The 20,873-nt window shown below is 38.5% G+C and overlaps 3 protein-coding genes across 8 annotated transcripts; 2 read left to right on the forward strand and 1 right to left on the reverse strand.

Moving 5' to 3' along the window:
- The first annotated feature begins 655 nt into the window (after positions 1-655).
- On the forward strand, positions 656-4,065 carry LOC111997526 (endo-1,3;1,4-beta-D-glucanase). Of its 4 annotated transcripts, XM_024029623.2 has the most exons (8): positions 759-875; positions 1,380-1,401; positions 1,988-2,114; positions 2,610-2,739; positions 2,985-3,075; positions 3,205-3,294; positions 3,378-3,478; positions 3,827-4,065. In XM_024029623.2, the coding sequence occupies exons 2-8, from the start codon at positions 1,383-1,385 to the stop codon at positions 3,965-3,967; spliced, it is 699 nt and encodes a 232-aa protein (XP_023885391.1). In that variant the 5' UTR covers positions 759-875; positions 1,380-1,382; the 3' UTR covers positions 3,968-4,065. The 4 variants fall into 4 exon arrangements, with proteins under 4 accessions (XP_065633816.1, XP_065633815.1, XP_023885390.1 ...); XM_065777744.1 differs by lacking the exon at positions 1,380-1,401 and having other exon boundaries at positions 656-875; positions 3,378-3,495; XM_065777743.1 differs by lacking the exon at positions 1,380-1,401 and having other exon boundaries at positions 659-875.
- Positions 4,066-11,807: 7,742 nt separating this feature from the next.
- Positions 11,808-13,418, reverse strand: LOC136069341 (uncharacterized). The gene is made up of 3 exons (XM_065777768.1): positions 13,354-13,418; positions 12,720-12,957; positions 11,808-12,613 (listed from the first exon to the last, which is right to left on the reverse strand). Exons 1-3 carry the CDS (start codon positions 13,416-13,418, stop codon positions 12,158-12,160), a joined length of 759 nt encoding a protein of 252 aa, XP_065633840.1. The 3' UTR covers positions 11,808-12,157.
- Positions 13,419-16,731: 3,313 nt separating this feature from the next.
- LOC111997525 (endo-1,3;1,4-beta-D-glucanase) lies at positions 16,732-20,369 on the forward strand. 3 transcript variants are annotated; one of them, XM_024029620.2, is made up of 7 exons: positions 16,735-17,034; positions 17,682-17,703; positions 18,906-19,035; positions 19,245-19,335; positions 19,463-19,552; positions 19,636-19,736; positions 20,078-20,369. In XM_024029620.2, exons 1-7 carry the CDS (start codon positions 16,887-16,889, stop codon positions 20,216-20,218), a joined length of 723 nt encoding a protein of 240 aa, XP_023885388.1. In that variant the 5' UTR covers positions 16,735-16,886; the 3' UTR covers positions 20,219-20,369. The 3 variants fall into 3 exon arrangements, with proteins under 3 accessions (XP_023885389.1, XP_065633818.1, XP_023885388.1); XM_024029621.2 differs by lacking the exon at positions 17,682-17,703 and having other exon boundaries at positions 16,732-17,034; positions 18,911-19,035; XM_065777746.1 differs by lacking the exon at positions 17,682-17,703 and having other exon boundaries at positions 16,732-17,034; positions 18,917-19,035.
- Positions 20,370-20,873: the final 504 nt, after the last annotated feature.

Raw genomic sequence — 20,873 nt, forward strand, 5'->3', positions numbered from 1 at the left:
ATACCACTTATTGCCAAAGAAACGCTCTTCTCAAAAAAAAAAAAAAGAAAACGTGAAACACTAGACATAGTGCATTTCAGTGCTATCCAAACAGTCACTAAGTATGGGTTTGGAAACGTAGTTTCCAAACCCACGTTTGCATTTTTTGCCCTTTTTTTTTTCAACGCGTAAACAGTACATTCACATGTGAGTACTACAAAGGCACTGTTCGTGAACAGTAACATCACATGTGAGCACTGTGCAGGGGACAAAAGGCATTGTTTATGCACTAGTCACGGGTTCCACGGTACTATTCACACATTTAAAAATTATTTTGTTATAGTATTTTCAGTTTTCAGTTTTCAATTTTAACAAAAATAAGTTGTATCCAAATAAATTCTAAATAAACACAAAAGTAAGACGGCTCTAAGAAAAAGACATAATAATACATATACAAAATTTTCCAAAACTATTTTCCACGGAACTTTACGACATTGTCCGTGTCGTACTTGATAAACTCTTTGGACAAAAGAGGAGGGCGGCACTAGGAAAAAGATGATACAGTCGGAATACTAAAATTAATTTGTGAGAGAGATAACCAATGATAGTTGGTCCTGTCGTGTTACGTAAGTACTGACGTATATCAAAACTCAAACTCAATTATTTTATTATTATTCAGTGTCTATTCTGTGTGTATAAGACCGCAGCTTCACCTCCACTTTGAAACTGCACTGATCATAATTATAAGATGTTAAGCTCTCAGTGCTTTCAGAACCCACCAACCCTGAGCTCAACCTGTGGAGCAGGGACCGTCCAAGAATTTGGAGGCCTTCAAACTTACATCACTGGCTCTCCCGATTCTAAGCTTGCCATCATTTTCATTGCTGATGCTTTAGGTACCAATTTATCTTCTTTCTCCCTCTATATGTATATTTACATACTGTTTAATTTATATATGTATATGCTGCAATATTCTTGAATCTCTAGACTCTAATTCAAAACGTTTAGAAGTGAGTCTAGTGATCATAAAAAGAAAGGTGGACTATGAAATGGATGAGATAGACAATATTTGAAATGGAGACCCCAAGAGAACCCTCCATGCAAATACCTGCTGTTTGTTGAACGGAAGACTACATAGTATACATAAATGGGGAAATACTGAAATAGTTAGGCACTTAAAGAGATACCCTTTTTGGAGAGAGAGAGAGAGAGAGGGGTGGGTTTGATAAGTTTTTGGGTGCATTCTTGCTAAACGATTCTAATTGCTAACAAACAATCAGAAATCTTTTAACCATCTGGGTCTATTTATATGGTTCTTGTACAACTTGCAATAGATTTGATTATGTTCCTTGGAGCTACAATTTAATTTCTGCATCCTCTTGTCATTTTTTTCTTTGCAGGGTATGAAACACCAAATTCAAGGTACTATTATTGACTTCTTTCTTTTACTGGATCAAGTATTGTAACTTGCTATGTTGCTTAAAATTGAAGAGTTCAATTGTGCTGTATGGAGGCAATTAATTACATATTTGGGTGGTTGCCTTTGTTCTTTAAAGAGAATTATCATTCAAATTAAGAGGATAGGGATTTTTGACAAAATTCAATACTAATATTGAGAATTAAGACATAAAAGAAGAGAAACATAAGATAGATATTGAAAGGACCAGCTAACTTAGCATGTCAACACAAAGCCTGTGGTTGTATTGAAAATTTAAAGCCAATAATGCTATGAGTTAGCAAAAGATCTGTACTAGTTTATTGCTAAGCATAAAAAGGATCTAAGCTTGAGTGGAGAATGTGGCTGACGAATGTTACGAGAATAATGATTTCAAGGAAAGTGAACTAAAATGAGTTTTTAAACTTTCAGACTATAATTTCTTAGAAGGATAAGAAAAATGAAAGTGGCTAGTATATATAAGGGAAGATTATAAAATATTCCATGTAATTTGCCTGCATAACACAACCATTGAATTTTGGGGTAAGGCTACTTACCAATTATCTCTCACAGACATCGCAAAAATGGAAACATCGTACACTGGTATAGATCACCCCATAAATTCTACACAACTACAGGGGGTTATGTGTAACATTTCAGAGCTGAGGCGTCTCTGTGTTTTAGAGGCAAATATCACAAGGTTTGTTTTGGTAGCTTCCCTTTATTAAATTCAAGGGCTTGTAAACTGAACTTGTTTCTAAATATTGATTATACATAGCATCAATATAAGCTGTTCAGGTCACAAGTCTGAAACACTATACTTAGCATAGGATATATTCTTTTCTTCTTTATATTCTTTTTCCCTCACCATGTATTTGATTTTTCTCATACCACCCGGTATTCCTTCACATGTTAATGTGCCAAATGAAATGATATCCAGTCCTCGGTGGTTTGAATTGGTGGAACCAAATGTTTTTCACATAACATGATTTGTCATATTTGATCTTCTACTAAGCTCTTGAATTGAACCTAACTGCCATCATCCATGTCTTAGAGCTATTTTTGTCCTAATCACTCATTTTATTCACCAGCTAAATCAATTCTTGTTCTAGATAGTACTAGACATTCATGCATTTAATTCTCAGTTAATTTCCAATTGCATAATATTAATATTATGCATTGTCTCCCTGTGAAGGAAACTTGCGGACAAAATTGCAGCAGCTGGATTCTTGGTGGTAGTTCCCGATTTTTTCTACGGTGATCCGGTTATTGATCCTGAGGACCCTAACTTCGATATAAACTCATGGCTGAAAGTTCACAACACGGTCGGTATCTTGCTTTTCAGTTACAATCTGTGGGATTGGCATATGAAAAATTGTGCAAGAATCAAGAAAACAAGTGGGGACCATTTTAATCTGCCTTTGATGTCCAAATTGACATACTGTTACATGTTTATGCATGTTTTGTTTGAGACCTAGGTTGAAATAGAATGACTTATCATTTGTTTTTTGTGAATTAAAACTTCCTGTTCCTGACTACATAGAGCTTATTTGAAAATTTTTTCTTCTAGGATAAAGGATATGAGGATGCCAAAGCTGTGATTGCAGCTCTAAGAAGTAAAGGGGTTTCAGCCATTGGGGCCGCAGGTTTTTGCTGGGGAGGTAAGTGGTTTGCTTTCAATTCAACTTTGACAAGAAACTTATTGCTTGAAATCTTTGAAAATGGTTTTTGCATGGTAAACGTAAGTGCTTTATCTGCTATCATATCAAGCTTGCTTGCATATTTTTCAGGGATGGTGTTAGTGAAATTGGCAAGTTCTACTGACCTTCACGCTGCAGTCATTTTGCATCCTGGTCCGATCACAGAAGATCAAGTCAATGGTAAGTATCCCATTTCTCATGCTCATGCTAAATGTTTGTTACAGATTGCATGTTGTCTCAGATGTTATAGTTCATTGTTTCAGATGTGAAAGTTCCTATTGCTATATTGGGAGCAGAGAATGACCATATTTTCCCATCGGAACAACTGAAACATTTTGGAGAGAAGTTGTCAGCAAAATCTGAGGTGAGTGCAAAAGAAAGGTCGTCCTTAAATTCTCTCATCACAATTTTTAGTTTAATAACTGTAAAAATTATGTTCCAATTATAAACATTTTAAAGTAATTTTTCCATCGTAGAAGATTTCCAGCATTTAATGAAGCCCGGGTAAAATGCTTGAATTTCACGTCTTTCAAGATGAGAGAGCATAATCTCTTCCAGTATTAGTGCAAGTAGAGTAAAATTTCTAGTTATTTTTATGAAAAAGCTATTTCTTCTGCCCATAACAAAAATGAAGTGATTTTCAGTTTCTGCTTTGCATGTTAAAACTTATGTGGCCTTTTTTTTTTAACCTCCTATTATTTATATCTTTCAGATCGATAGCTTTGTGAAAATATTCCCTGGTGTGGGTCATGGATGGACGGTAAAGTACAAGGCTGATGATGAGTCAGCTGTAAAAAGTGCTGAAGAGTCTCATTCGGACATGTTAAATTGGTTTACCAAGTATGTTAAGTGAAAATCAGTTTGTACACTGGTGCAAAAACCAGATATTGTGCCGATTTGAACTGTATTTTGTGCTATACTTGAGTTTTGAATAAGTTTGATTTTTATTTTGATTGGGGTTTTTTTTTATGGGATTGTATTAATGACATGAATCTAGCTTTCCTTGTTGATGTGTTCCTAAAATCCCTAAACCCTAAAATCCATTAGACATGGCATTGGTACATGATCAAAATATTTGTCAATCTTTCATGCAAATCCCATTCCTATTATCCTAGCCAATAATTTGAATGGGTTCGATGGTGTTAAGCATGGCTCCAGTAAACTTTTGGGATATTGAATTTAAGAATAGTAATAATAACGAGCTGAGTTTCTCAATAGCTTGGTGGTGATGCTAAGCCATCCTAAGCAGTGAAGTCAATACAAGTAGACAAACAATCCTGGTGGAGACAATCCGGACTACAATGGTCATACTTTCATGTAGTAATTGCTAGATTCAGAAGAGAAAAGTGATGCTTTGCAGCACTACATTTTTCCAGTGTATCTACAACTCCAAAACAAAAGAAGACAAGGGGGGTGGGGAATATCTCAACCTAAAAATTGAACATCTTGTTCCTAAACCTTAACCCTGATTCTTCAGTTCTCTATTCCAGTGCATATCACTCAACATATACTTCCATCTTTACATTAGAGTCAATAGTTCCGGATGGTAGAAGCTGCAGAATGACCATGCTGTTTGACATTTCAATCATGTATTTGCCCCTAATTTGTGTAACCCATCCACAACTTCAATACTCTATCAACAGCATAGACCTTTCCATATGGTATAATAAATCCAAAATCAATTATCAAAACAAAATAAAAATATAGAAAGTGTGGGGGTAAAAGTCCAAAATTATGTATTGGGCTTAAGGCCCTATTTGAAGACGAGGATGTGTCTGAAGAGGAAAAAATGATTGAAAAGGGACCCAGGCGGGAAAAGTATACCTGAGAATGAATGAAGGGTATGGTCCGAAGAGAGCATCAGTAGTCCGAAGAGTGTGTACTCCTCGGATGTAAAGAGTTTCGATTAAGCAAGTACTTGGGAGGTTCAAGTGACCTTTCTAACGGTTCCAATAATAAGGATAAACATCAGGCATGCATGGAGATGATAAGAACAGATAAATATCTAGAGGAGAAGCTGCTACCACAACATTAAATACACTGCAGCAACTTTTCTGACTTCATTAATGTGGAGAGACCCCTAAACAGTGCATTCTCAACCACCACCACTCACAGAGAACCAAAGAAAAAGCTTGATGAGATCTATACTCAAGAAAAAGCTTAGATGACTAACAAGTGTACGATCAAGATGATCCAAAAAGACACTATATAATGTAAAAGATCCCTCATAATAGGGGGACCGGGAAAAAATAGAAAAAGGGGAGAGAAGAAGATACACTGTAGCATTAAAGATTGTTAGAGTTCAAAAATAGCATTCCAATTTATAAATTTTCTCCGAAGATGTCTATTGAATCAGACTTTAAGAACGTTTTTATGCTGATTTATCTTTGAAACCCATGCTAGCCGTTGTTTAATTCACAACCGACCCAACTTTTTCACCCACTCTCTTCAAATTCATTGTTTTGGGTTCATTGGACTCATAGTCCAGATCTTTTGGGCTTGGGCTACAAATCTTGACCCTACAATTGGCGCCGTCTGTAGGAAGAGTTTGAGCAAGAGTGGAAGTAACGATGGCAGAATCAGAGCAACAACCAGCAGAATCTAGGGCATCCCAACACGTTGATCCTTTTCTTAACTTAGAGCAGAGACATGATCGTGAAGGTAGTGTACGCATTACGCATCCTGATCGAAGCCAGTCACATGGTAGAAGTCATGTGTCCCATGCAAAGAAAAACAAAAATATGCAACTGGAGATTGATCAGCTAAAGAGAGAGTTGCGCCATGCAAAGAGAAGGCGAACATCTTCTTATTCCGAGGATGATTCTGATGATGAGCAGGATGTCTCGTACAAACGGAAGACTAGAACACCAGTTAGTGAGTCTTTCTCTTATGAAGAGGAGCACTATCATAAGCGCCAACTTTGAAGTCCATCACGTGGAGGCGTAGGGAATGATGCTATAAACAAGGCTTTGAACTAAATCTCCAAATCATCTTTCATGCGCAGGATTGAAGAGGCAAGACTTCCTTGCTGTTTTCATCAGCCAACATTCATTATCTACAATGGGAAAACAGACCCTGTGGAACATGTGAGCCACTTTAATCAGAGGATGGCAGTCCATTCCAAGGATGAAACTTTGATGTGCAAAGTTTTCCCCTCCAGTCTTGGACTAGTTGCGATGAGATGGTTTAACAGCCTGAAAGCAGATTTCATTAATTCCTTTAGAGAACTCACTTAAGCATTTGGCTCCCGTTTTGTCACCTGCCAAAGAGTGGCCAAGCCCTTAGCTTCTTTGTTATCCTTGAGCATGCAAGAAGGTGAGACCTTGAAAACATACGCAGATAGGTATTGGGAGATGTTCAACGAAATGGAAGGTGATTTTGATGGAGTAGCCCTCAATACATTTAAACTCGGCCTCCCTACTGACCATGGTTTAAGGAAGTCCTTGACTGGTAAGCCAGTTATTGACGCGCGTCAGCTCATGAACCGCATTGACAAGTATAAAAGAGTTGAGGAAGATCAACAGTAAGGAAAAGGAACGGACAAGGTTATCCTCTAGAAGAGGAAGGATTTCAGGTCGGACCGTTATAACAACAGTAAACCATGGAGAGATTTTGCTGGACAATCAAGATCATTAAATCTTCAAGCAGTCAGCGCGGTATTCAAAGAGCCAGTGCACCAAGTCTTGGAAAAGATTAAGAATGAATCATTCTTCAAGTGGCCGAATAAGATGGTGGGAAACCCTGAGAGGCGTAATCATAATCTCTATTGCCAGTACCATCAAGACCATGGACATACCACAGGAGATTGCAGGAGCCTATAAGATCATTTGGACCAACTGGTCCGCAAGGGTAAATTGAGACAATTCTTGCATCACTCCAGTGGCTGAGGAAGTCAGGTGAACTTGGAGCCCCGAAGGGATGATTCTTTAAAGCCTCCTTTGGGAACTATCAATGTTATCTTCGCCGCACCGGGGAGAGCAGGATACTGGCCATCCAAGGTTATGTTGGTAGTCCGATTACCCGTAGGGGACTTTAGTCATGGTCCAAAGAGAGTTAAATTGGATACTAAACCGGTGTTAGGGTTCTCGGACGAAGACAAGGTTGGAACCATCCAACCCATGATGACGCTTTAGTAATCACCCTCAGAATTGGAGGGTATGACGTGAAAAAGGTAATGGTGGACTAGGGTAGCGCTGTAGAGATAATGTATCCTGATCTCTACAAGGGGCTGAACTTAAAACCCGATGACTTAGCACTATACAATTCTCCCCTGGTGAGTTTCGAAGGAAGAGTTGTTATCCCAAACGGCCAAATACAATTACCTGTGCAGACTGGTGTAATGGTAGTAGAGGTGGATTTCGTCGTTGTAGATGTATATTCGCCCTATACTGCAATTACAGCTAGACCTTGGCTTCACACATTAGGGGATGTTTCCTCTACTTTACATCAAAAAGTTAAGTATCTATCCGAGGGTTAAGTTAATGAAATTCTGGGAGATCAATCTATGGCGAGATAATGCTTAGTGGCTGCCATCCAACATAAACCTGAGATTAAGTCCTTGGCCTATGTTGGAAGGGGTTTATAGCAATCAAAACATCCGGCATTGCACACCAATGATTTAGCTGAGGGTGTGAGATGTGAAGATTTGACAAAAGTTGTCATCGGAGATGATCTAGAGAAGTTCTTTTAGGTCGGATCTCAATTACCTCTTCAGGAGAAGGATGTGCTCGTAGAATTCCTTATGAGAAATATCGATGTATTTGATTGAAATGCTTATGAAGCCCTGGGGGTAGATCCAGAATTCATATGTCATCACCTAAATGTCAACCCTTTAGTCAACCCTAAGAAACAACCTCCTCGGTGCCCATCCAGTGAACATGCTGATGCAGTACGAGAGGAGGTAATGAAGCTCAAGCAGGCTGGAGCTACTAAGGAGGTGTTCTATCCTGAGTGACTAGCAAATACTGTAGTGGTGAAGAAAAAGAATGGGAAATGGCGAGTATGTGTAGACTTCACTGACTTAAATAAGGCTTGTCCCAAGAATCTTTTCCCTATGCCTAAAATTGATCAGCTAGTAGATGCCACTGTCGGCCATCCTCGGATGAGTTTCCTGGATGCCTTCCAAGGTTATCACCAAATACCATTAGCCCTGGATGATCAAGAGAAGACTGCTTTTGTCACCCCTATTGGGAACTACCACTACAAAGTGATGCCATTTGGTTTGAAAAACGCAAGATCTACCTACCAAAGAATGATAATAAGGATGTTTGAGCCACAGTTAGGTAAGAGTATTGAGATTTATATAGATGACATGGTGGCAAAGAGCAAGATTGTTTCAGAGCATGTGAAAGATCTTGAAATTTTTTTTTGAAGTTTTCAAAAGATACAAATTGCGTTTAAATGCCTCCAAATGCTCATTCGGCGTCAGATCAGGCAATTCCTAGGTTACATGGTAATCCATAGGGGGATTGAGGTCAACCCAGATCAGATAAAGGTCATCAATAATCTACAACCTCCTCAGAATCCCAGAGAGGTCCAGAAATTGACTGGAATGGCTGCAGCTCTAAACCGGTTTATTTCTTAGTCGGCAGATAGGTGTAGGCTTTTTTCTTGCTGATTAATAAGTGGAAAGGATTTGAGTGGACTAAGGAGTGTGCTCTAGCTTTTCAGTAGCTTAAGGATTATTTAGCTCGGCCACCAATCATGTCCAGTCCTAAGCCAAATGAGGTCTTGTTTGCCTACATTGCTGTGGCTCCTTATGCTGTAAGTTTGGTGTTGATATGGATGGACCAAGGTGTACAAAGACCAGTTTACTACGTGAGTAAATCATTGCATGAGGCCGAAATTCGATATCTGCCACTGGAGAAAGCTATCTTAGCAGTAGTGCTCGGCACCCGAAAATTGCCTCATTATTTCCAAGCCCATACGATTTTCGTCCTTACTCAACTCCCACTTAAGACCGTACTCAGGAACGCAAATTACATAGGAAGAATAGCCATATGGGGCACTATCCTAGGGGCTTTTGACATCAAGTATATGTCCCGCACCTCCGTGAAGGAACAGATCCTAGTAGATCTAGTGACCGAGTTCACTGAGCCCTTGTTAGAAGAAGTAATACTAGTACAGAACATGGATGAAAAATCGGTTGGCGTAATCTCTCAAAAAGGCTCATCACCTTGGGAGGTGTATGTAGATGGTGCAGCAAATCAGAAGGGTTCTGGAGTAGAGCTGGTGTTAATATCTTCAAAGAGGATTGTTATCGAAAAGTCACTAAGGCTAAGCTTCATGGCCACAAATAATGAGGCTGAATACGAAGCTTTACTAATGGGAATGGCTATAGTTCAAAGAATGGGAGGAAAGTCAGTGGAAATGTTTTCGGACTCGAGACTAGTAGTCGACCAAGTACCAGGGGAGTTTGAGGCGAAAGATAAAAGAATGCAGGAGTACCTAAGCCAAGTTAAATGCTTGCAGTCAAAGTTTGAATCTTTTAATTTGCTGCACATTCCCAGAAGTGGAAATGCACATGCTGATTCTTTGACCACGCTCGCCACATCCTCGATGCAGGATTTGCCTAGAGTTATCCTCGTCGAAGACTTACATAAGCCTACGGGAACAAGAAAGGAGGTAGTCCAAGTTCATCAAATCAGAGCTAAGCTCAGCTAGATGGATCCCATAAATAAATTCTTGAAGGAGGATATTTTGCCCGAAGAAAAGTTGGAAGCCGACAAAATTCGGAGGAAGGCAACTAGATTTTGGCTATCCGAGAACTAGAGACTGTGCAAGCGCTCCTATTCAGGACCATACTTATTGTGCATGCATCCTGAAGCAGCTGAATCACTTCTGGAAGAGTTGCATGAAGGAATCTATGGAAGTCATACTGGAGGTAGATCTTTGGCTCACAGGGCCATTACTTAAGGTTATTGGCGGCCGAATATGCAAAAAGAAGCCAATGAATATGTTAAAAAATGCGATTAATGTCAACGGTTTACGCCAAACATACATCAACCAGGTGGAATCCTTAATCCACTATCTAGCCCATAGCCATTTACTCAATGGGGCTTAGATATCGTGGGTCCATTCCCTAAGGCTGTAGGAAACAAGAAGTACCTTCTGGTCGGCACAGATTATTTCACCAAATGGGTTGAAGCTGAGCCTCTAGCCAACATTAGGGACGTGGATGTAAAGAAGTTTGTCTGGAAAAATATTGTCACTAGATTTGGGATTCCTCACACCCTAATCTCAAACAATGGCCTTCAGTTTGATAACAAAGCCTTTAGGAATTACTGTGGCGAGCTTGGAATTACAAATAGATACTCCACCCTTGCTTATCCCTAGGGGAATGGGCAAGCAGAAACTGTTAACTAGATCATAGTAAATGGGCTAAAGAAGAGACTAGATGACGCGAAGGGTAAATGGGTGGAAGAACTACCACACGTACTTTGGGCATACAGAACTACGCCTCGTAGGTCTACTGGAGAGACCCCATTTTCAATGACCTATGGAACTGAAGCTGTCATACCTCTGGAGACTGGATTCCCAACATTGAAAACCAGTTCATTTAGTCTGACCGACAACAACGAGCAGCTAGAGAAATGTTTGGATCTAATTAAGGAAATGAGGAAATATGCAATGGTCCGATTAGCACATTACCAACAAAAGCTCAGGTAGGGCTATGATGCCAACGTTAGGCTAAGGCCTCTAAAACCTGGTGATTTGGTGCTCAGAAAAGTTGTGGGCATGCAAAGAATCCAGCTTAGGGAAAGTTAGGTCCCAATTGGGAAGGGCCATATCGTATTACCTCAAGGGCTGGCATTGGGGCGTATTTCTTGGAAAATTTAGATAGTTACATAATACCACGCCCCTAGAATGTAAACAACCTTAAAAGGTACTATTATTAATCGAATCTTTTCTTTGATCAGTATGTCAATTCATTATATAAAGTTTTTGGATAAGTGTTTAAACTTAAATCCAATCATTCCTGAAGTCCTCAGATCAGATGATTTGGATTAGTTAACACTCCATTACGATTCTCTTAAGTGTATAAACTTAAATCCAATCATGCCTAAAGTCCTCGGACCAGATGATTTGGGTTAGTTAACACTCCATTACGATTCTCTTCAGTGTTTAAACTTAAATCCAATCATTCTTGAAGTCCTCAGACCAGATGATTTAGGTTAGTTAACACTCCATTACACTTCTCTTAAGTATTTGAACTTAAATCCAATCATGCATGAAGTCCTCGGACCAGATGATTTGGGTTAGTTAACACTCCCTTGTACTTCTCTTAAGTGTTTAAAACTTAAAATTCAATCATGTCTAAAGTCCTCGGAGCGAATGATTTGAATTAGTTAACACTCCCTTACAATTCTCATAAGTATTTAAGCTTAAGTATTTGAATAAATTCTAGCTTATGATAAACCTCTTCGGCCACGCACTCAATGCAAAGTCAGTGCTCAATAGTATTCTTCATAAGTGTTCGAGAAAACCTGTGAGACCTTCCTATCATTCAATGCCTTTATTGTCTGTTAATAATTCTTATACAACTACAAGTCAGTCATGTGCAATAATAATAAATTTCATAACGTGTGCAACGAAGACAGAGAATAAAAGAACAATTTTATTGATTGAAAAGAAAGTACATTGCAATCCCTTACTTAAAAAAAAAAAAAAAAAAAAAAAAAAAGGCTAATACAAATACAAAATAAAAATTCTTAGACATCTAGGTCTTCGTCCGATGAGCCAAAGGGTCAGCTGCCTAGCTAGGCTGAGCAACAGAAGTGTCTGGGGCTTGGTCTTCAACTTCAGGAGGAGTTTTCTTCTTCTTCAGATCTTTACTTTTTTCCTGAACACCCTCGGATTGCTTACCCATACCATCACCCTGACCAGACTCTTTGGTAGCTTCAATAGGAGTAGGAGGGGTTTGGTCGACTGGAGGTTGCTCCAAGGCCTCTAGGAGTTTGCAAATGTCAGGATGATAATAAATACTCCCAGACTGCCTCAAGTCAGACTCTGGAGTGACCCCAGCAGTGTCGAGGGTTTTATCCTAAGTCATGTCACAATATTCTCTACAGACCTTCGCGAACTCCTCAGTATATCTGACTTGGGTCTCCTCCACCCCGAGCGTATAGGCTGCTTGCCTTTTGGCCTCAACTGCCTCCTTGGCCAACTGAGCACTATTCTCGGCCAATTGGGTAGCTTCCTTGGCATTCTGCAGCTCAGCACGAAGACCTTTGACCAATTCTCTCTCTGTCTCCAATTTGATCTCGGTCATGCGCAACTGCTTGCGTTGGTCTTCAGCCTGCTTTTCAGCGGTTTTCAGGCCAGCATCAAGATTATTCCTTTGGCTAGTTATTTCCTTCAGCTGCTTGGACAACCGAGAATAATCTTCCTTCAGATTACTCAGAGTCTTTTCAACCTCAGACCAAGTGTGGGCCTCGGCCTGGGCTTCATTATAAGTCCTTTTATTCCACTCTTCAGCCACATAAACCTGCTGGGTAATCTACATAGTAGAATGAAATATTTCAGTATGAAGCAAAGAAAAAGGAACAAAAAAAAAAAAAAAACAAATCAGTATCTTAATTGAAGAAGCGAATTAATTCACTTACCATGACTAAATCCCTTTTAAGGGATAAGAAGAGTACATATTGGCTGAAGCGTCTGTAAGACTCTATGTCCTTCAGAGGGAGAAGTGGCTGCTCTAGGGCTTCCGCAACTAAACCTGCCCTCCCCCCATGATAATTTCTGAGGGAGGTATCCCAGGGGATGGGAGCACCGTCTAGTTCCAGCTTAGGGGACCAAGTGCGTGGTCCTCGGCGCACCTCAGCAACAAGAGGGTCATCTTTGCTATCAGTAGATGAAGCCCTTTTACTCCGTTAGTCCTTGACCACTTTCTGTTGCTTTGTTCCTTTTGGGGGCGCCACCTCCCTTTCTTCAATATCTGTGAGGGGTCTTTTCTTCTTCAGATCTGGCAATGGTTGTAGGCTGAGATCTGAAGGTACCTAAGGAGGTGGTGGAGGAAGGCTAATAGTTGGTTGAGACGTACCAGTCCCTTTGGCCTCAGGCACCTTCTTCCTGGCCTTCATTAAATCCCTCAGGCTTGCCATGTCCTCTTCTTCTGAAGAATCATCTAGAAGGGCAGTAATCAAAACAGGCTTTCAGACGCTGGACTACTTGTCAGTCTCTTCCTCAGCATCTGAAACTTTAATTATTTAAACCTCTCCTGAGGCCTCTCCTTCAAACTTGAACTGGTTAATCTGCTCCTCAAGAGAAGGGGTCAAGGAGGCAACGCGTTCACCTGCTACCATTGGTTCGAGGGGAACTTATTGAACCGGCTGGACAAGCAGGGGTATAGCCTGTGGATTTGGGTGTGGCACAGGGGCAAGATCAAATGGCTATAGAAAATTTGGTCGAGAGACGTCTATCCGATTTATCCGATAATCTCCCTGCCTTATAGCGTTGCCGATTGGCTGAAAATCTTTCGACTTTGGCTCGTAACTGAGAATAAGAGGAACAGATCGGAGTTGTCCATCTTCACTCACAAAAATTTCTGATCGTAGCAAGTAATTGAGTGCAGCGACGTTTGTGAGGCTAAGCCAAGGAGTAACGTGTTCCTTATCTGCTAACACCACAACAAAATTAAGTATAGTCAGAAGCTTGAAAATATTAATACAAAGAAAAGAAAAATTGTTAAAAAAAAAAAAAATGAAGATCCTAAATCTGTTATTAGGAGACCTAAATCTAAGATGTCCCATCTAGCTCTCCTGGTTGGGTTGGGCAATGAAGACCGTCATGCCATGCGCCCGAGACGATCAGATAATCGTCTTTCATCCCTTTGTTAGATTTGGGAAGGCAGGAAACGAGCCTAACAATGTTGGATCGGGATTTAAGATAATATCCCGCTCCCTTCTGACTATGACACTTGTACAGGCGTACCACGTCAAGTCAGGTGAGTCCCAAGCCTAGATGACGGTTTAAATCATCAATGGCTCCTAAGATCCAAAATACGTTGGGTGCACACTGGTCAGGACTAAGCCTATGGTTTCAGAGATAGTCTCTAGTAATGGGACCTATAGGGATAGTCATCCCTCCTTCTAGGAAAGCAATGATGGGGATTATAACTTCACCCACCTTTCGTTCTGTCAGCAGTCCTTCTGGGGGACAATATCTCAAACCTACATCTTGAGGTATGTGATATGTTTTCCTAAATTCTTCTATCTAGGCTGGACCATCCACCATGTACATAAATCTACCCATCTCAACTAAGTAAAACAAATATTCTAAACGCGATAATAAAGGGAAGGTGAGAATCTGATGGCCGAGGAAGGTGGCCGAAGAGAAGACAACAGATTCGAATGAGTTGGAACTTACACGAACTGGGCTGGGAAAAGAGCCTTAAATCTTTGGTATGATTTTTGCGAATTTATGAAGAAATGATGCTGATGATCCGGAAGGCTTTGTAAGTTTGAATGTCTGAGTTCGCTAGAAAATTTGAGAAACTGTGAAGTAAAGGAGAAATGATCTCCTTTAAGGGCATTATATAGGGACCAAAAAACGAGTGGGAATTACCCCGACCAAATTTTGAGAAAAAATGTTGTCCGTTGGATCAATGACTCATCGTTGGATGCCAAAAACATAGCGCCGCCTGGAGCAGTTAATAGCGCTTCGTAAATACCAAAACGTCAGCCGCAATGATGAAGCGCCTAAATCTATGCTCTCACGTGTGCGAATTCAGGTACTTTTTATATTTTCAGCCATTATTTCCTGTGATAAATCAAAATCTTATTTTTTCTCTCCTCGGATGCGAGGGAAAAATTAAAATTTTAAGGGGCTATTGTGGGAGTAAAAGCTCAAAATTATGTATTGGACCTAAGGCCCTATTTGAAGACTAGGATGTGTCCGAAGAGGAGAAAATGATTGAGAAGGGACCTAGGCGAGAAAAGTATACCTATGAATGAACGAAGGGTATGGTTCGAAGAGAGCGTTAATAGTCCAAAGAGTGTGTGCTCCTCTGATATAAAGAGTTTCGGTTAAGCAAGTACCTGGGAGATTCAAGTGACCTTCCTGACGGTTCCAATAATAAGGATAAACTTCGGGCATGTATGGAGATGATAAGAACGGATAAATATCTGGAGGAAAAGCTGGTACCACAACATTAAATACACTGCAGCAACTTTTCTGGCCGCATTAATGTGGAGAAGACCCCTGAACAGTGCATTCTCAACCACCACCATTCACAGAGAACCAAAGAAAAAGCTTGATGAGATCTATACTCAAGAAAATGCTCAGATGACTAACAAGTGTAAGATCAAGATGATCCAAAAAGACACTATATAATGTAAAAGATCCCCCATAATAGGGGGACCGGGAAAAAATAGAAAAAGGGGAGAGAAGAAGATACACTGTAGCATTAAAGATTGTTAGAGTTCAAAAACAGTATTCCAATTTATAAATTTTCTCCTCGGATGTCTATTGAATTAGACTTTAAGAATGTTTTTATGCTGATTTATCTTTGAAACCCATGCTAGCCGTTGTTTAATTCACAACCGGCCCAACTCTTTCACCCACTCTCTACAAATTAATTGTTTTGAGTTCATTGGGGTCATACTCCAGATCTTTTGGACTAGGGCTACAAATCTTGACTCTACAGAAAGAATAGGGCAACTTCAGCCTTTAAATGCCTCATTCAAAAAACAAGAGCAATTACGAAAATCCAATTTCAACAGCTAAAGCGTGACACTTCTACCGTCAGTCTTGTTTGACTAACCTTTGTTTTTCTCCAAGTACCAAGAGGCACAGCAAGTTCCTTATCTGATATATAGAAAGAAAAGGGCAACTTCTCCTCCTGAAAAGAGCCATAAATATAGACATTCATTGCTATTTAATTCATAGAAACACAAACACAGCCTCTCAACATTTTCAATTACTAAGGCCAGCATTTCTAATACATTTGGTTAGTTGTCAAATATAGGAACAGGATTCGAAACGGGAAATGATGTTGATTCCAAACATGGGTCGTAAATTCTAAAACTTGGAAAAATACAACTACTACAATATTCAAGTACTCAGGTTGGACTTAGAAAAACTTAATTAGAGATTATATATTTTGAAATGAATCACTTCTGATGAATTTTTTTATCACTTAAAATAATGTGAAACAAAGTATTTATGAAAATAGAAAATTTATTCAACAGAAAAAAGAACCCATATGGCTGAATTTTCCATTTTCTATGTTATGCTTTCATTAGAAATTCAACCAATTCAATACAAAACTTTTCAATTCTTCTTCATCCTCCCTGAATTTCTCAACAACTAAACTAAGTACTTTCAGAGCCAAAAAGTTCTAACTTTGTGACATTTTTTTTTTGGTGATAGATGCATAGTAAACAAAGCATTTTGAGGACCAAAAGATTCGAACCTGATATTTGAGGTCCCTTATTCAATGACACTAAAACTTAATTTAAAATTGACAAGTTGAACAGATACCAGTTCCGCTTTCTATTCTCCTAAAACTTAATTTAAAATTGACAAGTTGAACAGAGACCAGTTCAGCTTTCTATTCTCCCAATTTCTCAACAACCCAACACGTCTATCACTAAAAACTAATTTAGAACTCTTGGACACAAAGTAGCCGCCTAGGAATTCATGCTGGTCTCAGAGGAAAAAGACAATATGGTCGGAATATTTATTTATTTTGGGAGAGAGATTAGTTGGTCCTGTGTGTATAAAACCTCAGCTTCCCTCCACTTTGAAACTGCACAGATCACAATTATAAGATGTCGTGCTCTCAGTGCTTCGAGAACCCACCGAACCTGAGCTCAACCTGTGGAGAAGGGACTGTCCAAGAGTTTGGTGGCCTTCAAACTTACATCACTGGCTCACTAGATTCTAAGCTTGCCATCATTCTCCTTTCTGATATTTTTGGTACCAATTTATCTTCTTTCTCCCTCTATATATAGTTACATAATATTTATGTATATGGTGCAATATTCTTGAATTTCTAGACTCCAATTCAAAACATTTAGAAGTGGGTCTACTGATCATTTAAAAAAAAAAAGAGTCTAATGGTTTTAAGGCCTTACGAGTTTCATGAAATCTTGGTTTTAAAACCGCTAACAAGTATCTTTGGGCAAAATAGGATCTCTCTATGTCAAATCCTTGTCTATTTTGTTCATTTAACGGTTTAGATTTAATTTCTATATATAAAATTTTAAATGACTTGGTGAATCGTACCCCTTTAGATTTGTAAAATCTAATGTGGACTATGATATGGATGAAATAGACAATATCTGAAATGAAGATCCCAAAAGATTCCTCCATGCAAATACCTATTGTTTGTTGAACAGAAGACCACATAGTATACACATATGGAGAAATATTTAGGTACTTGAAGAGATACCCTTTTTGGGTGCATCCTTGCTAAGTGATTCTAAATGCTAACAAACAATAAGATATCTTTTATCCATCTAGGTTTGTTTATATGGTTATGGTACAACTCATAATAAATTTGATTATGTTCCTTCAAGCTAAAATTTAATTTCTACATCCTCTTGTGATGTCTTACTTTGCAGGGTATGAAGCGCCAAATTTAAGGTGCAATTAATAACTTCTATCTTTTACTGGATCAAGTATTGTAATGCTAAATCACTCAAAATTGAAGAGTTCAATTGTGCTATATAGAGGAAACTAATTACATATTTGGGTGTTTGCCTTTGTTCTTTAAAGAGAATTATCATTCAAATTATGAGGATAGGGATTTGTGACAAAATTCAATACTAACATTGATAAGACATAAAAGAAGAGAAGCATAACATAGGTATTGAAAGTACCAGCTACTTAACGTTAAACATGAAGCTTACTGTAGTATTGAAAATTTAAAGCCAATAATGCTATGAGTTAGACAAAGATTTGTACTAGTTTATTGCTAAGCATAAAAAGGATCTAAGCTTGAGTGGAGAATGTGGCTGATGAATATTAAGAGAATAATGATTCGAGGAAAGTGAATAAAAAGATGAGTGTTTATACTTTCAGACTATAATTTCTTAGAAGGATATTGGCAAGTATCTTTGAGGGGAGATTATAAAAAATTCCTTGTGATTTGCCTGTAAAACATGGCCATTGAATTTTGGGGTAAGGTTGCTTATCAATCACCTCCGATGGATCTTGCAAAAGTGGGAACCTTGTACTATAAATCACCCCGTAAAGTTTACACAACTACAAGGGGTTGTGTGACATTTCAAAGTTCAGGCATCTCTTAGTGGCAAATATCACAAGGTTGTTTTTGGTAGTTTCCCTTTACTAATTTTAAGGTCTTGGAAACTGAACTTGTTTCTAATTGTTGAATATACAAAGCATCAGTATAAGATGTTCAGGTCACACGTCTGAAACACTATACCTGGCGTAGGATATGTTCTTTTATTCTTCTTTATATTCTTTTTCCCTCACCATGTATTTGATTTTTCTCATAAAATCTGATAGTCCTTCACATGTTAATGATATGATCATAATGAATGATCTAAATTTGAGCCAAATGATATCCAGTCCTCTGTGGTTTGAATTGGTGGAAGCAAATGTTTTCACATACTATGATTTATCGTATTTGAGCTTTTACTAAGCTCTTGAATTGAACCTAACTGCCATCATCCATGTCTTATAGCTGTTTTTGTTCCTAGGCGCTGTTCTTATTCACCAGCTAAATCAATTCTTGTCCTAGATAGTATTAGACATTCGTGCATTTAATTCTCAGTTATTCCTAATTATATGATATTAATATTATGTATTGTCTCCCTGTGAAGGAAAGTTGCAGACAAATATGCAGAATCTGGGTTCTTGGTGGTAGTTCCTGATTTTTTCTATGGTGACCCTGCTATTGATTTTAATGACCCTAACTTTGATGTAAAGTCATGGTTGGAAGTTCACAGCACGGTTAGTATCTTGCTTTTCAGTTACAATCTTTGGGATGGGCATATGGAAAATTGTGCAAGAATGAAGAAAACAGGCAGGGGCCATTTTGATTTACCTTTGATGTCCAAATTGACATACTATCACAAGTTTATGCATGTTCTGTTTCGTAGGACTTGTAACTTCCTTTTCCTGACAACTTATAGCTTAATTTAAATAAATTTTCCTTATAGGATAAAGGATATGAGGATGCCAAAGCTGTGATTGCAGCTTTGAAGAGCAAAGGGGTTTCTGCCATTGGTGCTGGAGGTTTTTGCTGGGGAGGTAAGTGATTTGCTTTCAGTTTAAACTTTGACAAAGAACATAATGTTTGAAATCTTCGAACGCCGTTTTTGCATAGTAAACTTGAGTGCTTTATCTGCCAACATCTGGTTTGCCTGCATTTTTTCAGGGATGGTATTAATGAAATTAGCGAGTTCTACTGACCTTCACACTGCAGTCGTTTTGCATCCTGGTCCAATCACAGAAGATGAAGTCGATGGCAAGTCTCCCATTTTTCAAACTCATGCTAAATAACTATTACATATTACATGTTGTCTCAGATGTTAAAGTTCACTGTTTCAGATGTTAAGATTCATATTGCTATACTGGGAGCTGAGTTTGACCAATGGTCCCCACCGGAAAAATTGAAACAGTTGGGAGAGAAGTTATCAGCAAAATCTGAGGTGAGTCCTTAAGAAAGGCCATTCTTGGATTTTCTCATCATGATTTTTATTTTAATAACTGTAAACATTCTGTTCCAATTTAAATAAATTTGATGTAATTTTCCATCATATAAGATTTCTATAATTAAATGAAGCCTGTGTAAAATGCTCTTAGTCATGTCTTTCAAGATGAGAGAGCATAATCTCTTCCAGCATTAGAGCAATTTGAGTAAAATTTCTAGTTATTTTTGTGAAAGATACTATTTCTTGTTCCCATAACAAATATGAAGTGATTTGCAGTTTCTACTTATTGATAATTCAGCTGCATTTTTTTTAACCCTCATACGATTTATATCTTTCAGTTCGACAGCTACGTGAAAATATTCCCTGGTGTGGCTCATGGATGGACAGTAAGGTACAATGTTGATGATGAGTCAGCTGTCAAAAGTGCTGAAGAGTCTCATTTGGACATGTTAAATTGGTTTACAAAGTATGTTAAGTGAAAATTTGGTTTGTAAACTGGTGTGGACACTAGATATTGTGCCAATTTGAACTAGATTTTGTATTTTATTTGAGTTTTGAATAAGTTTGTTTTCTATTTTGATTTGGGAATTTTTATGGGATTGTAGTAATGACATGATTATAGCTTTCCTAGTTGATGTGTTCTTAGAAGCCCTAAACTTAAAAATCCATTACCTTCATGCCCTCTGTTTGTCTTGGTAGGCTACTTTAGTAGGAAATCTGTATGAGGTAGACCGTAGGCATGGTACGTGTTCATAATATTTGTCATGCAAATCCCATTCCTATGATCCTTGCCAATATCTTGAATGGGTTGGAAGGTGTTAAGCATGGCTCCAGTAAACTTCTGCGATGTTGAATTTTAGAATAAAATAATAATAATGAGTTGAGTCTCTCTATAGCTTGGTGGTGATGCTAAGCCATCCTAAGCATACAAACAATCCTGGTGGAGACAATCCGGACTACCATGGTCATACTTTCATGTCAAACCATGAAATTCAAAGAAAAAATTATCTAATAATTTTTGTAATAAAATATTTTAAATAATAGCATAGAGAGAGAGAGAGAGAGAGTAAAATTAATGATAACATGTTATTCAAAATGGCAAACATGAAATCTTTGGATTTAAACACTAACTGA

This window comes from Quercus suber, unplaced genomic scaffold (genome assembly GCF_002906115.3).
Source record: "Quercus suber isolate HL8 unplaced genomic scaffold, Cork oak 2.0 scaffold_163, whole genome shotgun sequence".
Taxonomy (NCBI): Eukaryota; Viridiplantae; Streptophyta; class Magnoliopsida; order Fagales; family Fagaceae; genus Quercus; species Quercus suber.

Coding starts and splice junctions, on each gene's coding strand:
- LOC111997525 (XM_024029620.2), top strand. CDS start 16,887: ATGTCGTGCTCTCAGTGCTTCGAGAACCCACCGAACCTGAGCTCAACC. Junction 17,035..17,681: donor TCTCCTTTCTGATATTTTTG/GTACCAATTTAT, acceptor CTTACTTTGCAG/GGTATGAAGCGCCAAATTTA. Junction 19,036..19,244: donor GGTTGGAAGTTCACAGCACG/GTTAGTATCTTG, acceptor TTTTCCTTATAG/GATAAAGGATATGAGGATGC.
- LOC136069341 (XM_065777768.1), bottom strand. CDS start 13,418: ATGGTAGCAGGTGAACGCGTTGCCTCCTTGACCCCTTCTCTTGAGGAG. Junction 12,958..13,353: donor GAGCAGATTAACCAGTTCAA/GTTTGAAGGAGA, acceptor ATCTACTGATAG/CAAAGATGACCCTCTTGTTG. Junction 12,614..12,719: donor TTAAAAGGGATTTAGTCATG/GTAAGTGAATTA, acceptor TCTACTATGTAG/ATTACCCAGCAGGTTTATGT.
- LOC111997526 (XM_065777743.1), top strand. CDS start 728: ATGTTAAGCTCTCAGTGCTTTCAGAACCCACCAACCCTGAGCTCAACC. Junction 3,295..3,377: donor CACAGAAGATCAAGTCAATG/GTAAGTATCCCA, acceptor TCATTGTTTCAG/ATGTGAAAGTTCCTATTGCT. Junction 3,479..3,826: donor AGTTGTCAGCAAAATCTGAG/GTGAGTGCAAAA, acceptor TATATCTTTCAG/ATCGATAGCTTTGTGAAAAT.